At 45.1% G+C, this 14,729-nt stretch overlaps 1 protein-coding gene across 3 annotated transcripts in view; it reads left to right on the forward strand.

Moving 5' to 3' along the window:
- The window catches only part of glrba (glycine receptor, beta a), a 41,641-nt gene extending 29,714 nt beyond the window's left edge, over window positions 1-11,927 (forward strand). For 2 of the 3 annotated variants that reach the window (XM_077204292.1, XM_077204296.1), the window contains 2 exons: window positions 8,940-9,092; window positions 10,422-11,927. In XM_077204292.1, coding sequence (XP_077060407.1) covers window positions 8,940-9,092; window positions 10,422-10,718 — 450 coding nt within the window. In that variant the 3' untranslated portion in view covers window positions 10,719-11,927. Of the gene's footprint in view, window positions 1-8,939; window positions 9,099-10,421 lie in introns of all 3 variants that reach the window. The other variant, XM_077204286.1, reaches the window with a different exon arrangement.
- Window positions 11,928-14,729: the final 2,802 nt, after the last annotated feature.

Consider the following 14,729-nt stretch of genomic DNA (forward strand, 5'->3'; position numbering starts at 1 on the left):
CAATGTTTTCTACATTTATTTATTTAATTATTTATAATAATAGTTTAGATATTTTATATAGTTCTTGAAACTGTAGGCTAATATTGATTAGCAGTTTGTCACTTTAAACTATTGCTTTCTGCTCATGTAGCAAAATATTGATGTTTTCTAACTCCAGTCTTTTAGCCATTATGTTTCAGATATATTATCAGGATTTTTATTCCATTGTGTTTGACTTCGGCTCTTAGGGCCCTATCTTGCACCCAGCACAATTGACTTTGTACACCGACGCAGGTATCATTCCTATTTTACACCCGACGCACAGCGGACTTTTCCCTCCACAGATGCACATCGGTAAATGAGGGAATGAATTTCCGCTCCCGCGGGTGGTTCAGCGAAAAGAGGAGGTGTGTTCCAGCGCAAACGTTCCCTGGTATTTTGCTATTTTGCAGTTTCAGAAAACAATTCCGCCACAGACCAGGAAAAACCTAGTCTAAAGTCAGTGGCGCGTTATTCAGATGCTATTTTAAGGGCGCATGCTTGGCCATAATGTAGCGTGTGCACAACGCACATACACCTAGCTTCTCTCATTTACACAGACGCAGCAGTTCCCATTTATGAAAACCATACATAATTACAAGGAAAAATATTACCACACGAGGGAAATCATTGTGGTGCCCATGAAGATGTGACAAAATAGGCATAAATCTAGTTTACACATTTACCCGAATTATACGTCTGCTCAACCCAAGCTAATTTGGGTGGATCCTGATGAGAACGTCGATCTCTTCGGCTGTAAACCGCTCCTAGCGTGCGCCTAGCAAATCCGCCATCATAATAGCAATCCGCCATGGAACAAGCGCGCCTGCTCTTAAAGGGAATGTGAGATGATGCTCTGATTGGTTTATTTCACGTTACGCCCAAACCACACCTATGAGTAATGTAGCTACTAGGGATGGGCGATACCACTTTTTTTTTTTTTCGATACGATACCGATACTTTCGAGGCCAGTATCGCCGATATTGATACCGATACCTATACTTCTAAACTGAACTTTTAAATTTGAAAATTTCTTATATTATTGAATTACTAAGATTAAAATGGGTAATGATACCGACTTAACATTCTATTTTAGAGGCAATTTAACAATCAATACGCCTTAATTGGAATTTGTTAGATTATATTTTTATTTACACGTGGTTACAATGTTTACTTGTAGTGGTAACCATGGAAATCTACAAAATATTATAGGCCTAGTTGAACTATGATCATTTTAATGTTAATTTTCATAGGGGACTACCAGTGACCGGCTGTTGCACCCATAAAATGCAACCTTTTTATTCTGACAGTGTATGATTTATATTAAAATTAGTTACCGAATAGAACTTTTAACATTCAAAAAATTATTTATTTGCACAAACTATGTAGGCAACAATTTAACTTAGTTTATTGTGAAATAGCTCAAACATATGATGTTTTTCTGTCTTCTGTTAAGCTTAGTTCTGGGCTGCGTTTCCCAAAGCATCAATAGTTTCTTGTGATACTTTTGGGAAACACTGCCCTGTTTGAATGCATTGTCGGCAGTGTGTGAACGCTCTCTGCGATTGATTGCTTCTGACTTGCAGCATTTGCGTGTGTTCAGATAAGCAGGAAAATAGTTATACTAAACAATTATTTACTAAACAGGTTATTCATCCAATTCAATGAATATTGTACGCATTAAACTTCTTGTCAAATAAACAAAATGTAAAAAACTGTAATATCGATATTTTTATTTGAGTATCGATACTTTTGATACTCGCCGTCAGTATCGATATATCGATACTTTGTATCGATACGCCCATCCCTAGTAGCTACTTCAGACCAACCCATTTTAGATTTGCGTCGGGCGCAAGACTCATTTATCCCGCCGGTATAATAGCAACAGCGCCCGGCGACCGCCCACGAAGTTACTTGGTTTTGAGTTTGATACTTGTGTTTCAGATCGTTAAAATAGGGCCCTTAAAACTTTATCCCAGAACCCTAAATGTCTTGTATAGCTGTTACTTAAATAGGAAAGTAAAAAAGGCTGACATGGAAATGCGCTCTTTTCTAGTAGAAAATAGATCAGCAATCAAAGCCTGAAAATAGAACAGCAACTGCAAGAAAAATCCTTACCAAGAAGCAATGAACTCCTTCTGAACCATGATAGAGATACACAGTTCCTGTGGTTACATTGTCCGTCAATCCTAAAAAAAGGAGGGGGGCAGCTCCGGGAGCACAGAGCCAGAAAATACTGCAATTTACTTTCTGCAATTACTGAATAATTTATTCTTAGTTTTAAAAACCTCCTGCATTAAAAATGTTATCAGATTTGTTTGTTCGTGAATAAATATTTATTATAAATATGAATTGTAACAGGTAAAATCAACACAGCAGTAATATTTACTTTTAGAAATGGCATTTTTATCCCCACCAGAAGAGATATGTTTGATTCTACTGGAGCAATCAATGGAACAGAGAGGAAGGAGGAGGCTAGAAGACTGCTACCATATGGCCCTAATATTATATTAAACTGGACATTTATCTGGATGTATCTGTTACTTTGGACACTTAAGCTAAATTTGAGTGAATGAATTTCATTTTTCATTTCATCATTTTTTTTATTTATTCACTGTAAGCCAACAGGTCACAATGTTGTTAAAGTCCCCCTGTGGTGAAAATCAAGCTGTTAATGTTGTTTATATGTCTATGAGGTGTTTTTAATATGCTTTAAAGGGATAGTTCACCGAAAAATGAAAGTAAGCCAATGATTTACTCACCGTCAAGTCATCCTAGGTGTATATGATATTCTTCTTACAGACGAATACAATCGGAGTTATATTAAAAAATGTCCTGGCTTCCCAGCTTTATAATGGCAGTGAATGGCTCTATACAGTTTGAAGTCCATCAAAGTGCATCTATCCATGATAAAAGTGCTCCACACTGCTCTGGGGGGGTTAATAAAAGCCTTCTTAAGTGAAGCGATGCGTTCGTGTAAGAAAAATATCCATATTTAAAACTTTATCGACTAAAATAACTAGCTTCCGGCAGACGGAGTTTTAAGGGATACAATTATTGACTACAGGGGGACTTTAAGCTTTCCTCAGGTTCTAACAGGTGTAATTGCATAAAGGGCAACGAGTAACACTGGTTCCCTTTCAGTCGATAACGTCAGACGTAGTCGATGGTCGACTGAATTGGGATCTCGCTAGAGAGCCTGTCTTCTTCGAGTACTATTGAACGAGCCAATGTAATTGGCGTGTGTGATTCGCATCACACACTCCGCCCCCGCGGCGCGGGTATAAATACGGAAGTGGATGCACGCACTAGTTGCCTTTTGCTTCGGAGCCGATCGTTTGATGTCTCTGAGAGTGCTGTTGTCTACAACGAGCGAGTGTGTCGGTGTTCTTCAGGAAGACTCTCCCAGTGCTGGTGTTCTACAGCGCGAGTGCAGCGGTGATCGCGAGCTATGAGCTCTCAACTGCTGTTTTAACAGCAACAAATTTCTAAATGTTTGTGTGTGTTGATGGCTGGTTAGAGGGCGGAAAAGTGAGTGCTTCACTGTTTCAGTTCTCTGTTCAGTGTTTCTGAAAGAGCAAAACGGGTGCGTTTGCGTCTTTTTCAAGATGTCATTCCGCCCGTGCGTTTCTGGGTGCGGTCGTTCCCTGTCTCTCTCTGATGGTCACAACTGTTGTGTCACGTGTTTGGGCTTACAGCACGCTGTGACAGCTTTTGTGGACAGCTCATGTTTTCACTGTGGGAACATGACTGTCGCAGTGTTGAGGGCGAGACTCGCCTACGTTCGCGGAGAGCGAGTCCCCATTACCATGCCCCACCCTCGGGTGCTGTGTGGGATGGGTGACCGGAGGATAGTGTTGGATGTCCCGCCCAGTAACCATTCCCTGTGGGCTCCTCACTCCTCCCTTCCACTGCAACCACTGGAGCCTCCTGTGTTGTCTGCTGGTCCATCTGTAATGGGTGGGCCAGCGGTTTCACTCGGGGCTCCCCTGGAGGACAGGACGCCGATTGCAGCATCGGAGGGTGAGCTGACTTCTAGAGATGATGACTCGGCTGCATTGTCTCCCTCCGGGAGACAATGCATCCAACAGTTCTCTGCCGCTCAAGCGCAGACGGAGGTCATCAGGCACATCCTGCCCCGGTGGCCAGCTTCTGCCTCCAACCGCCGCCGGTGGCAGCTCCTCCGCCTGCTCGTCGCCGTGGGCGTTCCCCGGCAGCCGCTCCTGCTGGCCCTCCGCAGCAGCCTCCACCCAGGCCTCAGCATGGAGCCGGCCGCAGTAGAGACGCCCAGCCCCCTCCAGGCGCTGCCAAGCCAGGTGGCAAGCGACAGCGAAAGCATTCCGGAGCGGGCCGCCCAGGAATGGATGAGATGCTCTTGGAGTGGCACGATCACTCCCTCCCCCCGGGTGAGGGCCGGGTGGAGCCTTTGTTTGTGTGTGTGTCTGTTCCGCCGCTGGCTCCCTAAAAAAAAAAAAAAAAAAAGCGGAGCAAGCGGTACCCACACTTCAAAGAGAGAGCAATTTCATCTGTTCCTGGGTCCCATGTCTGGCGGGTGTGACCCTGTATAGCCTTACACCCCTCAGCTCCCCCTTGGTCGCCAGCAGGCAGCTTGGTGCGTTCGAGGACCCGGTCATCCGACTTCTCACGCGCCCCCTGCCGCTTGTGGAGACAGGTAAGTGTTGCACAGCACACTAACACCACTCTCTCTACTTTGCTGCCCCACCTCAGGCTCGGCTACCCCGCTCAAGTCAGTGATAGTCATCACATTAGGTGTTGAGCAGATGTGCTCCTGAAAATTCAGTGATATTCATCACACCGAGTGTTGATGAGGGCTCCTGACTTGTGCGTGCTTATCTTATCCTGCTGGCAAAGGATTTGATATAGCCGCTCCTCCAGCCGGTACGAAGGCCAGTTGTAAACTCGTTCTTCGTGCTACTAGGTGGTGGGTCGTGACCATCTTGGCCCAAGATTGGTCTGCAGCTCCGACCTGAAAGACATGTGCTTAAGAACAGATCTCTACCTTCCGCACCGCAGGCCATCCTGTGGGTTGCGTGTAAGGGTGGAGTATCAGTACAGTGTCCTTCCCTTCGAGTGCTCCAGAGCCCGTTGGGTCTTCAGGTCAACTGGAAGAGAGTAATCTCGCCCACGGGCTTAGTATCTCTTTTTCAGTTTTGGAGATGGACTCGGTCTAACACGTTTCTCCAATGAGAATGTGTTCAGCTGGTGTTTGAAGTGAGAAAGGGTCCCACTGAAAGAACTTTCAGAGGCTCCTGGGGTATATGGTAGTTGCAGCCATTGGCTTCCTCCATATGTGACCGCTTCAGCGCTAGCTTCATGATCGAGTCCCGAGGTGACCGTGGCAGAGCAGCTCACCCTGTGTGACTATAGTTCATCCCGGTCTGCTGCCAAACCCTCTTCAACAGAGGGGCCATGTACAAGGGCGTGTTTTAACGGGGGCCTGGGCGACCCCCGACTACACGGGCATTCGTGGCTCGAGTTGTTAGACATTGCGACCGCTGCTGTCACAACTCACCCGTCACCTCCTCCTTGGAGTCAGAAGCTTCTGAGGACGCTTTGTTCCACTCTTCCCGCTTTACTCAATCGTGCCGCCATCGAGCCTCACGACAGTTATAGCCAGGGCAAGTGGAGACTCCATCCCCTGGGTCCAGCTGGGTCATGACCATTCCGGGGCCGCTCAGTTGCCCCCCCGGTTTCATCTTTCCGCCAGTGTTTGTGTAAACCGAGCGGACTACCCTTGGACAAACACTGGGTCTCAGCTGCCCCAGGGGCCCGCAGAAATGCGTTTAACCCCAGTGAGCCTTCTAAAAGTGCCTGCGACTCATGGTCGCCTTGCGCCTGCTCAAGTCAGTGAAATCATCACACTTCATGTTGAGCAGAATTGCTCCTGAAACTCAGTGAAGTTCATCGCACTCAGGTGTTGAGCAGCAATGCTCCTGTAGCTCAGTGAGTTCATCACACTCAGGTGTTGAGCAGAAATGCTCCTGTAGCTCAGTGAATTCGTCACACGCAGTGCTGAGCAGAAATGCTCCTGGTGCTCAGTGAAGTTCTTCGCACTCAAGTGTTGAGCAGAAATGCTCCTGAAGCTCAGTGAGTTTATAACACTCAGGTGTTGAGCAGGAATGCTCCTGAAGCTCAGTGAACTTGTCACACCCAAGTGCTGAGCAGAAATGCTCCTGGTGCTCAGTGAAGTTCTTCGCACTCAAGTGTTGAGCAGAAATGCTCCTGAAGCTCAGTGAGTTTATCACACTCAGGTGTTGAGCAGGAATGCTCCTGAAGCTCAGTGAACTTGTCACACTCAAGTGCTGAGCAGAAGATGCTCCTGAAGCCCAGTGATCTTCTCGTGTTGTGTTGAGCAACGCTCCTGTCTTTTTTGCGCCCGTCGCTTGCACCTACGTGCTAAGTCAGGAGAGGAACAGGTCTTCATAGTTGCCCCTTATTGGCCAAACTAGACCTGGTTCCCATCGACAGCCTTCCTGACTTCCCCTGAAAACTCTTTCAGGGACGGGGCACGAGGGCACCTGCGTTCTTCCCCCGGAGATTCCGGGCGTTCTTACATCTGAACACGGAGATTCAGGTGCCTATCACAGGGCATGTGATAGTTACCATCACTTCTGCGAGCACCCCCTAGAAATGGGTAGCGTGCTTACGCCTTTAGAAGTGGAACCTAGTCGTTAAGTGCGTCTTCTCTCCAGAGGAGATCCTGAAAGCTTTCGATCACTTCAATGCTCTCTTTCCTGCAAAATGGGTTGGAGTAGGCTGTTTTCCTTCACCCTCAAAATGATGTTGCCTCGGTGTTTAAACGACGCTCATCGTGTTGCAGAAGTGTGCAGAAGCACGTTCTGATCGTCAGGTTCCTGAGGAGCAAGGTCTTGTAAATCCTTGCATCCCTCTTTATCCCCTTGGGCCTTGTCCTGGTGCGACTGCACTGCAGAGACCGCCCCTGAGCCACTGCAGGCAGTGAGTTAAAAATTCTGTTATATCAGTTCTCCTGCTCGCGTGGTCTCTACTAGAGTGTAGGGACTTGCTCGCTTTCGGTCAACGTATTGTGCCTGGAGTCTGGGCCGGCTAACTCTCACAAGCTGAGACCCCGGCTCGGATTGTGCCCAAGGTTCCTACCTCTCCCGTAATAGGAGCAGGTGGTGAGCCTGCAAGCGCTGCCCTGGAGGAGGCAGATCCACCCCTGGCTTCTCTGTCCGTTCGCTTGGACGTGTACAGAATGCAAGCCATAGACCTCAGACCAGCTCTACAAATATCTGTTGGAACTCAGCAGAGAGGGAAGGCTGTTTCCATGCAAAGTTGCACTTAGTGCTTGCCTTCATTTCGGTGAAAATCCGAGATGCAACATGTCCACTTAGGTGTTGAGCTCCTCTATGATGAGTGTAAAGTGCTCCGCCTGGGCGTTGACGATATGCTTTGCTAAACAGATTCTAGAGTTGGGGGCTGGACGACACCTAGTTGAACCGCTGCTTCCCGTGGGCTCCCTTCTCATGAAGCCAGTTTCACCGTGAGCCCGGTTCAAGTGTCAGCTTGCTGCGCCATTCCCCTCCTATGGACTGGATACGTGCGCCTTTCTACTCCAGTTGAGTTCCCTTGAAATTGAACCCTGTTGAGTTCCTCCACACCCCTCCGACGCCGGACGTGCGGAACGTCTGGTGTTAGGCCTATCACTCGTAAGCAGTGTGGAACCGGTGTTAGGCTGGGTCCATATGTTGCGGTCCCTACGGCGACCCCATATGTGTATTCTTCCACGATACGGCTCCCTGCGGCGAGCCCGTGTCTTCCCTCGGCAGAGTCTCTCTGCCGTCACTGTCCGGTGTGTCTCCCCCGTCTTAGGCTGGAGCCACCCCAATGGCATTCCATATGTTAGACTGCCCGGTTTCCGCCCAGTTCATATGTGTATTCTCCACGTTACCTCCCTCTGGGTTGGATGTGGCTTCCGCAGCGTCCCTTCCTTCCAATGTACGGGGAACGCTTTCCCAGTGGTCCTGTAGGAACAGCAGTGACTTCCCTGGCCTAAGCCCTGTCCTTCCCCGCCTTAAGTTTGCGGGGGCATCAGGAGGCTTTGGTTTAGGCGCTGGAAGGTGGCAGCGTTAGTGGCGTGTTCAAAGGGTGATCCCAATTCAGTCGACCGTCGACTACGTCTGACGTTATCGACTGAAAGGGAACGTCCTGTTTGCAAATGCAACCCACCGTTCCCTGAAGGAGTCCCCTTGCCACTACCGCTGGACCACCGCTGACCCCGGGTTACTCTCGGCTCCTCAGCGAAAAGCAACTAGTGCGTGCATCCACTTCCGTATTTATACCCGCGCCGCGGGGGCGGAGTGTGTGATGCGAATCACGCACGCCAATTACATTGGCTCGTTCAATAGTACTCGAAGAAGACAGGCTCTCTAGCGAGATCCCAATTCAGTCGACCGTCGACTACGTCCTCCGTTCCCTCCTTCAGGGAACGGTGGGTTGCATACGCAACCAGGACGTTTAGTCTATCTTATTAATATGAACACTATTTATGAAGTTTGAGTGCCAGAAAGTGTCCAAAATTGTTTTCGTGAAATGTATTGATTAAAAATGTACGTCTATGAAACAAATGCCACTTCATATTCGTACAAAAAGTGTGGCTTAGGGGCAACTGACTCAACTAATGTTTGTGGTTGTAGTCTCAGGTCAGTGGAATGAAAAAATCACAAGATCTACAGTAGAGTTTGTTTTTAAAGGTTGAACTTATTTTAATATTGAGTGCTGTGTTTTTTAGAATGGCGTGTCATGCGCGAGACACTGTGAAAGACACAAGGTTAAAGACATTGGTCTAACACGTTTACGAAAAGTAGCGCAGTACAATGGACGTTCTGTGTAAGTGGCCCTAAAGTGTTCAAGTGTCTTTTTTTTGTGCTGTGTCCCAGGTGATGTTGAACAGTCCCAGGGGTATTGCAGAAGAAAAAATAAAGATGGCTGAGAAAGAGAAAGCTAGAATAGAAAGAGAGAGCAAGATACCAGCCAAAACTAACAGTGCCAATGGCACTGGAGGGACACCTATACATGTCAGCACACTACAGGTCAGTGTAAGTACGCACATGTATTCCTTTAAGTAAGATGAATGTGTGCATTCATGTGTGTGCATTCATGTGTGTGCTCTAATGTTAGTATTCACATACATTTATGAGTGTGTGACTTCGTTCTCTCTATGTATGATGTGTGTATGTCTTCTCCTTATGTAAGATGAATGTGTGTGTGTTAATGGGTGCATGGGAAGATGAAATGGCTGTAATTGAGTCTATTGCTCTGGGCGTGATCAGTGGGACATGGGTGCAGAGAAGAACAGAGGATTCAGGGGGACTGAGAGTAATGTGACCCGACAGCACTGAGGCCTGAAGCTATGACAGAGCAGCACAGGGGTTCACAAGTGTGTGTGCACTTCTTTGTGTGTATGAATAAGGGGTAGAGGTCATATTAAAAACAATATTTAAGAGAAATGTCTTCATAGGATGACTGAAATAACAGGAGATTGAATTTAATGAGAAACTTGTCATTTTATGAATAAAATAGTGTTCCAATCATACATTTTTCATTTTGCATTTAACTGACCGAATTGACAATACACTTGATGGTTTTGACTTCCTTTTCTCTATACTTTGTCAGATTAAAACAGTTACCCAGATAAATAGATGGATGGATGGAAGGATGGATGGATAAATAGATAGATAGATAGACGGATGGATGGAAGGATGGATGGGTAGACAGATAGATGGATGGACAGATAGATATATGGATGGATGGATGGGTAGACAGATGAATGGACGGATGGATGGATGGAGGGATGGATAGGTAGACAGATGGATGGATTGATAGATAGTTGGATGGATAGATAGATAGATGGATGGATAGATAGATATATGGATGGATGGATGGATGGATGGGTAGACAGATGAATGGACGGATGGATGGATAGTTGGATGGATAGGTAGACAGATGGATGGATTGATAGATAGTTGGATGGGTAGATAGATAGATGGATGGATAGATATAGATGGATGGATGGACGAACAGATGGATAGATATGGATGGATGGATAGGTAGACAGATGGACGGATGGATAAATAGATGGACGGATGATAGATAGGTGGATGGGTAGACAAATGATGGATGGACAGATAGATAGATGGATGGATGGATGGATGGATGGATGGATGGATAGATGGATGGATAGGAAGACAGATGGACGGACGGATGGATAGATATGGACGGATGGATAGATATGGATGGTTAGACAGATGGACGGACGGACGGATGGATAGATAGATGGATGGATGGATAGGTAGACAGATGGAAGGACTGATACATAGATGGATGTCTAAATGTCTTTTGTGTGTTTCACGCTTTTGTAGGTTGTGGAAAACCGGAGTAAGAAGGTGTGCACTTCTAAATCAGATCTGCGCTCAAATGATTTCAGTATTGTCGGTTCTCTCCCGCGAGATTTCGAACTCTCAAACTTCGACTGTTACGGCAAGCCCATAGAGGTCACAGATGCCTCCGGCAAATCACAGAACAAGAACAACAAGAAGCCTTCACCTCCGAAACCCGTCATTCCGTCCGCTGCTAAACGGGTTGATCTCTATGCACGCGCTCTGTTCCCTTTCACTTTCCTTTTCTTCAATGTTATTTACTGGTCTGTCTACCTGTAACCATGACAACGTCTGTGTGCGTGTGCATTTATGTTGATGAGGGCGATGATTAAGCATGAACAAAGTGTCGAAATGTTCATCCTTTACATTCTTTGATGTCTGTTAAATAGTCCTGCTTATTTGTATTTCTCCTTGTAAGTCGCTTTTTGAGATGTGTGTCTTTAATACGGGCAGCATGACTTTACAGACAGTGTGTGTTCAGCCATGTTTGGCCCAGGCTGCTAGATAGTGTCCCATGCCAACACTTCAGTAAATATCGGTTGTTTATAAACTCAGGCAAGAATGTACTTATGGAATAAAGGACTGTATAAGATCTGGACAAAGACAGCATGTAGTTTTCAAAATTGGCTTATTGCATATAAGTCTGTGATGAAAAGGGATTAAACTGCTGTTATTGAGCCATACAATAAAGATCCTTTATCAACTGCAATCTCTTGTCTATATTATTTTGGATAATCGTATGTTTGCATTGTTGCCATTCTGTTCAGGGATTTGTTTTAAACTTCTCATATTAATTTAGCAACTTAATGTACAGACTCATACAAACAACATACATTAAAACTTTTCTGAAGATCATTTCAGTCAAAATCTAATATATGTGCTTTAATAAACTGCTCTGTACATAAATCGTGACCAACTGCAATCATGTTGTAATATTTCCTTACTGAATTAAAACTGGTTGTCCTCTTTCGTTCGTCTATTTGCATTTTGAATGAATTACTCCTGTCTTGCATTTAGCCATTTTTAGCTGTCTTTACACTGCAATAGTGCTGAATCTTGTGTGCAGCCGCCTGAAAACAAGACACATGATCACTGTCATGACAACAGCTCTGCAGCATTTTATTTTATGCAGAAAGACTAGAGTACATACAATTTTACAGTATTACTGCCTAGCAAGCGCTGGTATTTCCTTTAGGAGATATATGAATACTAGTTAAATACTTAAAGAATACATTCTTTTTGTGTTTGTAGGACTGGGCTTCATCAGTGGAGAGATGTATTACATTAAGTATTACTCTATAACTGTCATGTTGTTTTTGATTTTGTTTCATGGTTTATTTTACTTTATGCTTCATGTTTCATTGTTCCTTTATCTAATCGTGTAAAAAGTTTGTGTTTCTGTTCAAGTTTAGTTCATGTCAAAGTCTTTGTTTATTGTATATTTTGTCTATACGTTTATGTTAATAAACTGCACATGGGTTCTGCAAACTTGCCTTCAGTGGACTTCATTACAATTACATTAATTTCACCATTATTTTTCAGGATTATGTGTTGCTCTTAGTTAAACTATTAACCTATACATGGATAAATATGCATGAAAATCTCTTATTTTCTGTTCGTGTGTGTGTGTGTGTGTGTGTGTGTGTGTGTGTGTGTGTGTGTGTGTGTGTGTGTGTGTGTGTGTGTGTGTGTGTGTGTGTGTGTGTGTGTGTGTGTGTGTGTGTGTGTGTGTGTGTGTGTGTGTGTGTGTGTGTGTGTGTGTGTTTTAATACAGACCTACTAATTAATGCATATGTGCATTGTGCAACACTTCTGGTTGTGATAAATACATACGTTGAGTTCTTTGACTTCATATTAACCTACCTATCATATTCACATACCCCATTCTTCATTTTGTTTTCCTTTGATCAATCTGCACTTCAATAATACCGGTCATCTGGAAAACATCAGTTGTTATTCCTGTCCCCAACAAAAACTCATCCATCAGAGTTAAATCACCACAGGCCTGTATCATTAATCTCTATCATAATGAAATGCTTTGAGAAAATGAGGATGCAGTGGCTTGTCTCTTGCACTGTCTACTTCAACACCTAGATATCCCTGGAAATTATGCCAGACTTCTTTTCATTGACTTTACTGTAGCTCCGCCTTTCATTCAATTCAGTGCCACCAGGTAATCAAGGAACTACAGTGTCTGCAATTTCCATAACCTCTAATACATTGGATTTATACTTTCCTTTCGTATAGACCACGAGTGGTAAAGCCAATGCAATGTCGTCCACCATTGTTCTCAACACTGGTGCCCCTCAGGGGTGTGTGCGTAACCCATTTCTTTATATTCTCTATACAAATGACTGTCACAGTCTACTTGCCACTACTCATTACTTTAAATATGCAGATGATACAGCCATTCTTGCACTGCTTAATAAAAACTTAATATCTGAAATAATCTTCTTTTTTTTTTGTTTGGACTATCAACGCTCCATAGCATATTTCAGTATGGTGTGATGATAATATTTCAAAGACTATGGAACTAAGGAACAATCCATCCTTCCAGTATTATCATTAACAGAGAGATGGTTGAAAGGGTGGAGCATTCAAGATATCTTGACATTACATTGGATAAACATCTCAACTTCAATCAACACACTCTAGGTATTTACATGTGCTGTCAACAGAGACTTACACTTATCCATAAACTAAAACATCTGTCTGTTCAGCCATCTGTGCACCTAGCCTGTGGACCACCTGAAATTTAAAACGTTGTAAAGCCAGATACCAACGGGTGATCCACGCGTTGGTATCTTTCATGCGGTGGAGCCACTGCAGGGGAGCATGGTCCGAACAGAGGGTGAACTACCGCCCCAAGAGATAATAGCGGAGGGTGAGAACGGCCCACCTGATGGCAAGACACTCCTTCTCAATGGTGCTGTACTTAGTCTCTCTCTTAGAGAGCTTACGACTAATGTACAGCACCGGCCGCTCCTCACCCTCCATCTCCTGGGACAGGACAGCACCCAGCCCCCTGTCCGAGGCGTCAGTCTGTAGGATAAAAGGAAGAGAAAAGTTAGGAGCCTGTAAGAGCGGTCCGCCACATAGAGCAGCCTTTATCTGGCTACGAGGATAAGGCCTGCTGACACCGCTCCGTCCACTGGACGGTATCTGGTGCTTCCTTTTTAGTTAGGTCACTCAGCGGGCTAGCGAGGTCCAAATAATTAGGCACAAACCTTCTGTAATATCCCGCTAGCCCCAGGAACTGCCTAACCTCCTTTTTGGTCTTAGGTCTCGGACAGGTCGCAACTGCTGCCGTCTTATCAATTTGGGGATGCACCTGTCCATGACCCAAGTGGAAACCCAGATACCTAACTTCCACACGCCCAACTGCACACTTCTTTGGGTTGGCCCTGAGCCACACATCGTCCTGAGGACAGCTCGCAAATGCTGCATATGCCGCTGCCAGTCGTTACTATAGATGATAATATGATCCAAGTAAGCAGCGGCATATGCAGTATGCGGCCGGAGAATTCTCTCCATCAGGCGCTGAAAGGTTGCTGGAGCCCCGAACAAGCCGAAAGGAAGAGTAACGAATTGGTGTAACCCAAACAGCGTTGTGAAAGGGGTCTTTTCTTTGGATATTGGAGTTAAGGGGATCTGCCAATATCCTTTTGTCAAATCCAGTGTCGAATAAAATAGAGCTGTACCGAACCGATCAAGTAATTCGCCAACCTGAGGCATTGGATATGCGTCGAATTTCGACACAGCATTAACCTTGTGATAATCCAGACAGAACCGGACCGAGCCTTCGGTTTTAGGCACTAAAACTATCGGGCTTGCCCAGTCACTGTTGGATTCTTCTATCTTCTGACACGTTGCCTTTCTGTGCAGGCTCCGAATGTGATACTAGCACTATCGTGCAGGGTATAGAAATGGGTTTCATCACTGTACCTCTTCATCGCGTCTTAGTGACGTCTGAATTAGTTTCTGGATGTTTTAATGTAGCGGCTCGTTCTTCCCTACCTGTGAAAGGTATTCATTTTATTATGGGAAATTATCTGACTGGAGGGAAAATAATGGCAGTTGTACATGTTACTAATAGGCCAGTGACTGATCAACAACCAGATGTACTCGCCCAACATTTTCCAAATGTTTTTGCTTCTAGTGCAGTTACGACGCGCGCTCAGGCGAAAAGTCTCGCTAAAGAGAATGAAAAGTGAATCTAGGTGAGTCTATTTTTTCAGAGATGTTTGAGAAAAATGTCTTGACAGAGCATGGATGTTAATTCGATCCAAG

The sequence above is a fragment of the Siphateles boraxobius genome, unplaced genomic scaffold, assembly GCF_051911475.1.
Source record: "Siphateles boraxobius isolate OS27281-9 unplaced genomic scaffold, OSU_SipBor_1 119, whole genome shotgun sequence".
Lineage (NCBI taxonomy): Eukaryota > Metazoa > Chordata > Actinopteri > Cypriniformes > Leuciscidae > Siphateles > Siphateles boraxobius.